At 48.9% G+C, this 12,044-nt stretch overlaps 1 protein-coding gene across 1 annotated transcript in view; it reads right to left on the bottom strand.

Annotated features, from left to right (window-relative positions):
- Positions 1-12,044, bottom strand: part of Limk2 (LIM domain kinase 2) — a 70,356-nt gene that overhangs the window by 45,491 nt on the left and 12,821 nt on the right. The window contains exon 2 of the mRNA XM_021210449.2: positions 8,120-8,219. Coding sequence (XP_021066108.1) covers positions 8,120-8,219 — 100 coding nt within the window. The remainder of the gene's footprint in view (positions 1-8,119; positions 8,220-12,044) is intronic.

Raw genomic sequence — 12,044 nt, 5'->3', positions numbered from 1 at the left:
GGAGGAGGAGGAGGAGGAGGAGGAGGAGGAAGGAAGGGAATGTAAATAAACAGACTAAAACTGACAGGCTGGGCTATAAGGCATGAGGCATCAAGGACACTTGTGACGCAGGCGGATGTGGGATGGTGATGTCTGTCATTCAGTGAATCTGGTTAAAGTGGGTGAGGAGCCAGCTTAAGGGAGACCATTGCAAGTCCCAACTGAGTCTAATGTATCTAAAAGATCTCTGAATGACATACCAAAGTGGGCCATGGCAGTGTTTGCCTGTGAGTTCCAGCTGCTTAGGAGGCTGAGGCACAATGACTGCTTGACAACAATCTGGGCAATACTGTGAGACTCCATTTGAAAACATAAGAACAACAAAAGGGATGTGTCAGGTAGCTGGCAGGACATGCTGGGTTAGAGCTCAGAGAGAGCTGGGCAGGAAGCCCTGACTTCGGGGTCTGTGTGTCGTGGACAGCAGGAGTCAGAGTGCTCAGGGAGAGGAATGCACTACAGGGAGGGCCTCACCACAGGCCAGGGAGAAAAAGGAAACTGCAATGACCAGGGAGGCTGGAGGGAAACAGGAGTGTGTATGGATGTCATAGAAGCCAAAAGTGACAAAGCCGGACGCAATGGTTTAGGCCGATAATCCTGGCACAGGAAGCTGAAGATTGTGGATGAGGTGGTGAGGAACTTTGCATGTACGACCAATTTTAACCTGCAGAGCTCTCCTTGTTGGGGACTAGCCCTTTTGAATAAAGCAGGAAGCTGTGATTTAAGTCCCTTCAGCTGGACTCCAACAGTTGTCCAGGAACACTAATTCATTTTTCTGTGCCAATACCATAACCATATCCTCTACCCTCCACTACCAGCACGACCACTGCCGCCACTAACTGAGTAGCCCTCAACCTAAATGCCCAGGCTCAGAACTGTTGCAGAGTTTTCAATTAGGGGGATATGAACATAATCTTATAGGCTTATAGTTCATTTATCCTTCATGCCACTCTTACATTCAGCCTAAAGGTAATCTTTTTTTTTTAATTATGTAATTTTACCCTCCTTGATTCTTGTTTAAGGATGTATTTATTTATTTTATGTATATGAGTACACTGTAGTCGTCTTCAGACACATTGCAGATGATTGTAAGCCACCATGTGGTTGCTGGGAATTGAACTCAGGACCTTTGGAAGAGCAATCAGTGCTCTTAACTGCTGAGCCATCTCTCCAGTACCCCAAAGGTAATTTTACACAATATTTTTAGTGTATCTGTCATACGAAGTCATGAGCATGAGGCTCATGCTAGCACTCAGAGGTGGGAGAGTTAGATTCTGGATTAGGGACACACAGCTTGTACCCACTCAGCCCACTTGGGAGGCCATGCAGGATGGAGCTAAGAGGAGCCTTTGAGCAGACTGACCAGCCAGGCTGACCTCTCTGCTACATCATTAGAGCACGCATCACAGGAGCCAGGATGAATGGAGGTCAGACCGCAGTGCAGAGTCAGGGATGCTGGGTTCTGCTGGTCTTGGCTTTCTGGGTCAGTTATGGAACTGGGCTAGAAACGGTACCTGTGCATCTCCAGTAGTGCCTAATCTCAGTGCCTTCATCAGCAGAGGACATTTACGGTGACACTGGATATGAGAAGCAAGCACTGTGCCTCCGCACTGTACCCATTCTGGAATTTTCAGAGTGCTTTTTTATTATTTTTATTTTTGGAAATGGGTCTCACTATGTAGCCCTGGCTGGACTGGATCAGGCTGGCTTCTGCCTCCTGAATGCCATGATTAAAGGCATGTGCCACCCCCACGACCTCTTCATTCAGTCATCCTTAGTTACCTAGAAAGTTCCACCCCCACAACCTCTTCATTCAGTCATCCTTAGTTACCTAGAAAGTCCGAGGTATGCTGTGTCTGGTGTTGGTACCTTTAATCTCAGCACTCTAGTGGCAGAGGAAGACTAATCTATGAGTTCAAAGATAGCTGCCCTGCCCCTTGCCACCTCTTCGCTTCTGCCTGCTTAAAGGCTACAAGCAAAGCAAAGTGCAAGATTAAGGCACACAGAGGTCACAAAGGGAAGAGGAAGGCCCAGGTGTCTGTCTGTCATTCCTTCCTTCCTTTCTGTCAGGCAGGCCCCAGTCAGCATCCAACAGCCCACTTCAGTGGCTCGCCTGTTTGTGGTTTCCTCAGAGATAAACTGGATAAACAATCTTTTTCCTGAGACGTCACAGGCAGTCAAAGCCTGGGCCAGCACCAGCAGTGACCAGCAGAGGGCAGAGTGGCTCCACAGCCTGCCCGCAGAAACCAAGGCAAGGAGTTGACTGCATTCTTGCACTAAGTAAGGCAAGAAGACTTCGAGGTTATCTGACACTGGCAAGTGCGTGGCTTACGTTGCAGAAGCAGAAATGGGGTTAAATGGCATGCCCATAATTCAGGAGCGCATGCCAAGACTCACAACTGCAGGAGCCTGGGTTCAGATCTGTCTGGCTCTGCAATGTTAGTAGGTAACTCTCACTTCTCTAGCTTTATTGTTATTTACACCTGTGTGTCTGTTTATTTTGAAGCAGGGTCTCTCACTTGGCAGCCATGAATCCATGATCCCATTGCCTTGGTGCTCTGACTACAGGCAGAAGCACCATACCTGGCTTGGTTCTGGCATGTGCTTTTGAGACAAGGTCTTACTGAATAGCCTGGGCTGGCCTCAGGTTCACATCCCCCTGAGACAGCCTCTCAAAGGGTTAGAATCATAGGTGCATATGAAAAATCCTGGCTGTTTATTTTGAAGTAGGTAAAACAAGTAACTCATTTCCTGAGTTATCTTCAAGAGTAAATAAGCGCCTGCTTGTGAAACAGTAAGGACAGTATCTGGCATGGAATGCTAATTTGTGGTTCCCAGAACTGTAACTAGGATGCCACACCTAGATGGGAACAATTAATATGGCTTGGCACTTCTGAGGTACCCGTTGCCAGTCGATTGTTACCCTACAGTTTCTGATTCTCTGTATGCTACACCCTGCTGGACTCACAAACGGAGCAGACAGTGTGCTGCCAGATGGGATGAGTACCATCTCCCACTGGCATCAGCCCTTCCCCAGAGGACAGGCACTGACAAATGCTTCTTACAAGATACAGCTCAGTCAGTGCTTGTCACCCTGAGAAAGGAGGCCAGACAGTCACCAGTGCCCTCGGGATGGTAGGTTCCCTTCGTTAGGCTAAGGGTCTGATCCAACAATAGCAGTTCCTTCGGGGCTGTGGAAGACTGACAGGCAGCTTCTCCTTCTTCTAGGACCCTGCTTAAAAGGCTGAACTCCCCCATAAGAGGCAACCCCGAGCTGGAGAGATGGCTCAGCTGTTAAGAGCATTGACTGCTCTTCCAGAGGTCCTGAGTTCAATTCCCAGCAACCACATGGTGGCTCACAACCATCAGTAATGGGATCCAATGCCCTCTTCTGGTGTGTCTGAAGACAGCTACAGTGTACTCATATATATAGAATAAGTAAATCTTTAAAAGAAGAAGAAAAAGAAGAGGAGGAGGAGGAGGAGGAGGAGGAGGAAGAAACAGAAGCAGCAGCAGCAGCAGCAGCAGCAGCAGCAGCAGCAGCAGCAGCAGCAGCAGCAGCAACCACGGGAACCGAGAAGCCAGGCTGTGGTGATACATCCCAACAACAGCTACTCCAGAGGGTGTAGACAGGAGGGTCTCAAACTTGAGGTTAGCCTGAGAAGCTCATAGCCTGGACAACTTGGTCTCAGGATAGAATTCTATAAGGACCAGAGTTGCAGCTCAGGCGTGGAACGGAACACCTTGCCCAGTCTGTGAGGCCATGGGTCCAATCCCCAACAATGTAAACAATGAAATCCCTGAAATCCCCGACAGGCTAGACGAGTATGATATGCACGTCTGTAATCCCAAAGCTAAGGATACTGGAAGGATTCTAAGGCTAGCCTGAGTTACATTGCAAAACTCTACCTCTAAAATGTAAAAGGACCAGAGTGTAGCTCAGTTGGCAGAATGCTTGCATGCTATGCAGCAAAACTCGGGCTCAATCAGCAGAGCATAAGCTAGACCTGGTACACACACCTGTAGTCCCAGCACTCACGTGGGGAGGCAAAGAGGATCAGAAAAGTTCAGCCTCATCCTCAGCTACATGCACAAGTTCAAAGCCAGCCTGGGATATGAGAAGCTATTAAAAAGAAGGGGAAGGGGCTGGAGAGATGGCTCAGCGGGTAAGAGCACTGATTGTTCTTCCAGAGGTCCTGAGTTCAATTCCCAGCAACCACATGGAGGCTCACAACTATTTGTAATGGGGATCTGATGTCCTCTTCCAGTGTGTCTGAAGACAGCAACAGTGTACTCACACATTAAATAAATAAATCTTTAAAAAAAAGGGGGGGGGACAAGACAGACAGGTGGGACAGCCCAGTCACCATTCACAGTTCTGCAGGCTAACTTCAGCTGTGTTGAACATGTGCTTTGTCTGGTTCCACTCTTGACCCAAGAGAGGTCCAGGCCAGGAGCTTCAGAGAACAACTCCAGATTTAGACTCAATGGCACTGTTCAAAGAAAAGCAGGCCAAAGCCAGGCGTGGTGGCACATGCCTTTAATTCTAGCATTTGGGAAGCAGAGGCAGTCAGATGTCTGTGAGTTCGAGGCCGGCCTGGTCTACACAGTGAGTTCAGGACAGCCAGGGCTTGTTACACTGAGAAACTCTGTCTTGAAAGAAAAAAGGAAAAGAAAAAGGAAAAGGAAAGAAAGAAAGGAGGAAAGGGAAGGGCAAACAGGCCAGAGGCACCCAGTTTAAATGGGACCTGTGGGAAGGAGATGAACGGGAACAAGGGCTGCTCAGCCATCTATCTGGTGGGTCAGAAGAATCCAAATTGCCCAATGCCCTGAGCTACCTCCAGGAGGCCTGTGAGCTGGACTTCACCCAACAGGCCCAGGCTCCCGTCTAAAGACGTCCTGGGCACTGGAGAACCCAGGGAAGGCTCTCAGAGGTGGAACTACGGTCACCATGGAACACAGTGACAGAGGGGAGGGGTGGGGGTTGGACCAAATCCCAGCAGTCTCTGCATTCAAATCTAGCCTCATCCGGGGACAGAGGTGTTGAGGGAGACATCTGCTTCCTTTTCTTTAACTGTGGCCCAGCTGGGAAGAGCAGGGCCGGATGGAAGTCATGAAGAATGAACTTCTCTCAGCAGCACAGAGGGAAGGAAGAGCCCACCTCCCGTGGGCCTGTACCAGATACTCTGAACCTCACCAGAGCTGCAGGAGAGCTCGGTGAAAGGACTGGAAAAGACTATTATTCAGGCTCCTTATCCCCTCATCCCCCTTAGCCCAGGTGGCCCCTGAGGTCAAACAAATAGCCCTTCCCAGCCCTAAAAGGCTTTACCTGACTTGGGCAAAAGTAAAATTGGATCCAAAAGAGTGCTATGCTCCTCAGGGCAAACGATCATGCTCTGTGGAAGGTGCCATGGCATCCCATTTCTACCGTGAGACAGTTCATAAGATGAGAGATGTTCTCCTTCAGGAGAGCTATTACAGAACCTCTAGGCGAAGCAGCCATCAGCAGGAACTGGCATTCTACGCTCCCCCCATCCCCATGGGCACGATCTGTGATTTAACTGTGCCACAGTAGTTCAAAGATGCCATCCCCAGGGACTCTACAACAGAAGCCCAAAGAACGTGCAACCAGAGGTGAGTGTGTGCCTGTAGGTATGTAGATGCACACTCTCCACACAACAGAAAGCCGCAGCTACTGGTAGTAAGGTGTTTCTCAAGGGCAAATTATCTGCCGAGTACTTTAGAGTATCACATTTTAATCACTTACTCCCAATAAGCCTGTGAGGTCATATTCTTATCTTCATTTCAAAAGGGCAGGGAAGTCACCTAGGGCCACATAATAACTTTAAAGGCTCTGCCTGAGAACTTGACCTCACTCTATAGCTTGTGCCTACATGCTAACATTTGTTTTGTTTTCGAGACAGGGTTTCTCTGTGTAGCCCTGGGCGTCTTGGAACACACTCTATAGACTAGGATGGCCTCAGAGATCTGACTGCCTCTTCCTCACAAGTGCTGGCACTAAGGGTGTGCCACCACCACCAGCACCACCAGCACCATCACCACCATCACCACCATCACCACCAGCACCACCATCACCATCACCACCACCACCACCACCACCACCAGCACCACCAGCACCAGCAGCACCGACCTGCATACTTTTTTCTTTTAAAGGCAGGGAGGCAGGGTACTGCTGTGTAGCTTAGGGTGACCTCAAACTCAGAATCTTCCACCTTAGTTTTCTGAGAGCTGGAATGACAGGTATGCCACCCCACCCATACATTTCTTTTCACGCCCTTACACGCAAACATCTGATCAAAACTGCAAAGGGTTCAGGACTTCAGTCTAAAGGCCAGCTCTTGGCATCCAAAGCCTGAGTGACCCTGAGCTGTCTACTTCTCAGTGTGAAGGGTTACAGTTGTAACAGGTGGTCTGTCTTTCCTAGTCATCAGAAGTTAACAAGAACGAGCCAGGTAGAGTAGCTCATAACCCTGGTCAGCAGAGCTACTCTACCTGGCCAGGGCTACACAGAGAAACCCTGTCTCGAAACCCCATACCTCCTACCAAAGAGAAGCCACAAGGGCAGCTTTTCTACCCTGGCTAGCTGATCTGGACAGAAAATAATGTGACTAGGCCTCCAGCAGGAACGCTTTAGACTGTGTGGGTCCACGCCAAAGCAAGGCTGCCTTCAGGTGTGAAATGAACGGACTAGCCAAGATTTTACCTACAGGCCTCTTAAGGCTCTGATAGTCACTGCTTCTCTATGTACAGCAGCACAGGAAAAGCAGAGCGCACTTTCCCAGGAGCCGAGGGAGGAGAATCCAAGGCCATCAGAACCACAGAGAGTAAGAAGTTTGGACTGAAGATAAAAGTGCAGAAAACACTGGTCCGTCTCCAGTTTTTGGTGGCCACATTTCTCCAGGCCAGCCTCCACCTTGAGCTTGGTGGGTGGAGGAGAGAGGTAGGTACATGAGGCTCAACTGTTTGACAGGAGGTCTGCATATAGAGCTGTGTGTGGGAGCCAGGAGCCGTGCAGCACACAGTCTCTGTTAACATCCGTCTCACTGTCAGACTTAGGGTACCGCATGCCCACCCCACCTCTACAGGAGAGGCCCCTCATTTGGAATGACTGTGGGCTAGAACTGTCGTATGCAAAGACAAGTTTCTGCCCTGGAAAGGAGCCAGTGCTCAGTGGGTACCTACTGCACATGGCGTGCTGGGGTCCCTAGTAACATCTCCAGTTCCTTATAACGGAGTCTCAGAAAACAGAAACCAATGTGACTTTAAAGCCTGTACATTTTTAAACACCCATCTATCTATCTGTTTGTTTGTTTGTTTGTTTGTTTGGTGTGTGTCTATGTGCAGGTGCACACTCCATGGCGTGCATGAGCAGGCCAGAGGACAACTTCCGGGAGTTGGCTCTCTCATTCAACAGTGCCGGGATGGAACTCAGATGGCCAGGCACAGCAGCGAGGGTCTGCGCCTGGCTTCTCGGCTGGGTGGTGGCGGCACACACCTTTACTCCCAACCTTGGGGAGGCAGACTCAGTCTGATCTTTTGAGTTGGAGGCCAGCCTAGTCCACAGCGAATTCAAGGACAGGCGGGGCTCCACAGAGAAACCCAATCTCAAAAAAGCAAACAAACAAAAGAAACGGAGCTACTTCTCAACAATAATATGGAAGCAATAATAAAGTCAGTCACAAGAGGGAGGGCCACAGGGTGGGGAGTCCTGTGGGGGAGAGACGACACTGCCAGACCCCCCTCACTGCCACAGGCACCTTCCTAAGCAGTGGTGTGCTCATGGGAAAAGAAAGGCGCTCCTTCTGGCCTGTTTCCACGCTGGGAAGCAGGGGTGTTGGAGAAACTCTAGAATAGCTCCTCCCCTCGCCTGGCTCTTCCAGGGCACCTGACCTGTCCGAGGTTCCCGACTGGAATCTGGCGTTGGGACTGTTCCTCCTTGCACATTCCTCCCCTGCCCCTAACGCCCCACTAAGATTAAAATTCTCTAGCCAGGAGCTTGCTTTCTGCGTTTCTCAGAACGTGGAAGCAGGGCAGGGGCCATGGCCCAATGAGAGGCACCTACCGGAAGCAGGAGCTGTGCCAGACTTCGTTAGCAGTCCTGTAGAGCCTCTGGCTCAGGGGAACATAGGTGCCACAGCCCCGACACCTCCAGGCTTCATCACCTGAAACAAAACCAAGGCGGTCAGAGTCCCTAAGTAGCAGGAAGCAAGGAACAGAATTTCAGTCATGTGAAAAACAGAAGTTCCCACTGATGGGATTAGGCTCTGCCTGAGCTGTTTCCCCTCCACAAAACCTCAGGTAAATACTTGGCAAGCCTCATGCCAACATCTCTCTAGGGAAGGGAACTCCTGCTTCAAAAGTAATCTCAATTAAAAAACAAAAATCTCTGATGGAGCCGGTAGGATGGCTCAGCTGGTAAGGGCCACCAAGCCTGCCATCCTGAGCTGGGTCCCTGGGACCCACATGGTGGAGGGAGAAGTTACTCCGCCCTCTGCCACACACAGGCCACAGTGTATGTAAGACATTAAACATTAGTCTTTTCTATCAAACACTATAAAACTTTTATGACTAGGAATTCAAATATTTTTTTATCTGCCTCACCTTGTAAAACCTTTATGCAAATGTTTTAATCCCCTGATCTGGTAAAACTCTGGTTTATACTGTGACCATGCTGTGTTCTTAGCACTTAAGTGACTTCAGCAGCCAGGTCCACTTCTGCTGTCCATTGATGCAATTCATCTAAAACTAGCCAGCCCCAAGTCAATGGGGAAAAGGCGCTGTGACCACTTGTGTTAGAATAAAAGTGAGCTGTCCGTCCTTCCCATGTGGGGAGAACACCTTTCTCGTCATGGTGGTCTCTCCTGAGATCCTGAAAACATTCTAAAAGTACACACATTAAATAAGACTGTAATTTAAAATAACTGACTGTTCTCCCCCAAACCTAAATCTACTAACAAACTTCAACCCCATCACTTTCTTCAGACCTTTCAGCCTGTGCTCTTATCAGCAGATGTGAAAGGGTCTCCCTCCTTCCCATGATTGTCTCCAGGTAGTACCAGACACCCCATCCCACCCCGCACCCACTCCCTGCTCTTCCCCCCCCCCCTCCAGTTCTGGCTTACACTCTGTCTTGAATTTCCCATAACCTGGTCCAGGAGCTCATTCATTCAATCAACCAACACACCTAGTCCTCTCCACACAAAGCCATAGGATGCAGGCTGATGGTTACATCACCTTTGATGTTTAAAGAGCAAATCCACTGGAAAAGAAGCGCTCTCCCATACTCTTAACTTTCTGCTTCAGAGACAGAACTGCCTTAATTTGGTGACAATAGAGTAAGCCTTTAATGAATGTTTCCTGTCTCCTGTGCTAAGAACTACTGCTGCTTTCAGATCCAAAGGGTTTCAATCTCAAATCATCTTGTAGTCTTTAATGGATGGATGGGTTAATGCTAAGGGCCGTGTGCTCACGTGTGTGTGAGTGTGTATGTGTGTGTGTGTGTGTGTGTGTGTGTGTGTGTGTGTGTATGTGGCACTAACCTCTACTCTCTCTTTTCCATGCTAATATTGTTCCTTCAATTAAGGGCAGAAAAGTCTCCATAGAAAAGCAGAGCTTTGAGTCTTGGAAGCCGGAGAAGCTTAGCAAAGGAGGAAGGATGCCCCAGGGTGTGGGTTAAGACCGGTACAGGCGAGTATGTGACCCTCTTACACAGAGGAAACCCAATCACAGCAGTGCTCTTGGTGTGGCTCAAATGCCAACTTCTTCAAGTAAAATAGGCAGCTGAAATCAAGCCGTGGTACCTAACTCTACAAACAGGGGCAAGGTTGGTACAAGACTCCCGGGTACACTCTGTGTACAGTTTTGTTCTCTCTCGGTAACTCTACACTGCCACAGGCACAGGGGCCATGAATGGACAAAGCACGGCTGGGGGACTTCAAGACTGCTCAGCACTATGGGGGCAGCCAGTGTGGGGGTTGTTGCCTTTGTGCCGCAGAGCTGTCAGCACTTCAAGCTGGTTCCTCAGGCTCAGGACATGTGAATGCCCATCAGTCGCTTTCCTTTCTTTTCTTGTGTTCCTGGGGTTGAATCCAAAGCCTTGGGCACAATAAGGAACCACTCTAGCCCTTCTCTTACTCTGTCCTACGAGCCTTGAACTTGCCCATCTACCTGCCTCTCCCTGACTCACCATAGCCACGTTTAAGGGGCCTGCTGCCAGGCTGGCTTTTCACCTAGTCCTCCTGAATCTGAAGGTCTTTCCCTCCCCGCTTCTTTTACAATAATTTTTGTCTTGTTTGAGATAGGATCTCTATATGTAGCACTGGCTGGCCTGGAACTTGAAATGTAGACTAAGATACCCTAAAGTTCACAGAGCTCTTCCTTCGTCTGTCTCCTGAATACTGGGATTAAAGGAGTACACTAAAACACTTTTATTATTTATTATTGTATGTTTGCATGTATGGGGTATATGCATGTGTGGTTTTATGTGTCAGAATAGTGGTACTCAGTGGACATACAGTGTCATTCTTCAAAACTACAAAGTAAAAAGGTTTTATTTTACTCTTTTAACCTGGCCCAGGCCAGGTTAGACACACTGAGCAAGATGATGAACGAATGAGAGGGAGAGGGAGAAGGAAGAGAGAAAAGTGTGTGTGCGCGCTGCGGTGTGGCGAGGATCACCCAGGGTCCCATGAATGCTATGGAAAGGTCCTATGATTCAGCTACACTCCTACTTATCCAGAAGGACTTACATATTGACTGTGTGTGAGGCGTGTGCTCTTGCATGCGTGTGAACGGCAGAGGGGTAATATGCATGTGCCAGTGTCTATGAAAGTCAGAGGACAACTTTTGGAAGTAGTTCTGTCCTTCCATTGTGAGTTCCAGGGATCACAATGAGAGGGTATGGGATAAGCCAGGGCCAAATGAATCTTCTCAGTTAAGCAACTGCTTCTCAACACCCATGTCAGGCTCCTTACAACCACCTGTAGCTGCAGCTCCAATCTAACACCCTCCTCTGGCCTCCTTGCCCCATCCACAAATAACCTACAAGAAATGTCCACCTCGACTTCTACCTAACATCTCATTATTTTAAAGCTATACCTTGGTTTTGAAGGACTTGTTTTTTTTTTTAAAATAAGGACTCATATAGCATAGGCTAGCCTCTAAGATACTATGTAACTGAGGGTGACCCTGAACTTCTGATCCTTTTATCTCCCACAGACCACACACCACCCTTTTTGTTGTTTTGTTTGTTTGTTTTGTTTTTTGTTTTTTTTATTTTTGAGACAGGGTTTCTCTGTTTAGCTCTGGCTGTCCTGGAACTCACTCTGTAGACCAGGCTGGCCTAGAACTCAGAAATCCGCCTGCCTCTGCCTCCCAAGTACTGGGATTAAAGGCATGCGCCACTACTGCCCGGCTTACACCACCCTTCTTGTTTTTGCTTTATAACCCAAGAAAAAGGGTTTAACCTGGCCACCCACTGACAGAGCAACTCAGCACCTTGGCTCTGAATCAATGATGTCGGCTGATTACAGACCTGAGAGCACCAACCCTCCCCTTTCCTGCACTCCTAATGAGACCACCGATTTTCTCCATGTGAACACTAAGGTTAGCACCTGCTCAGCGTTCAAGCTCAACCCCAGCACCCTCCTTCCTCAGACACAGGCTCTATTCTGTGTCCCCGTCCTTCCCTGGCTCTACCCTTTGTCCAGTATATAGACTTGGAATACTGAGCTCAAGTCCTGAAACCGAGGAGGCTTTTACCAGGTGACCCCAAAGAACCTGGAGGCCCCATTGCTCTTAACAAGGAGATCTCTAGTGACGAGACACTCTGAATTCCCGCCCTATGATCACAGCCTGCCNTCTCACCGTTCACACCTGAAGCACACTTTTTCCATCTTTCCACTTAATCAAATGTCTTTCTTGATGCCCCCAAAGGCATGGCTGGTTTCACGTTGTCTACACTCCCCTGGTACAATGTGTTAATTCTC

Source organism: Mus pahari, chromosome 13 (assembly GCF_900095145.1).
Source record: "Mus pahari chromosome 13, PAHARI_EIJ_v1.1, whole genome shotgun sequence".
Lineage (NCBI taxonomy): Eukaryota > Metazoa > Chordata > Mammalia > Rodentia > Muridae > Mus > Mus pahari.
Note: the sequence above shows the minus strand (reverse complement) of the source record. Positions and strands in the feature narration are given on the sequence as shown.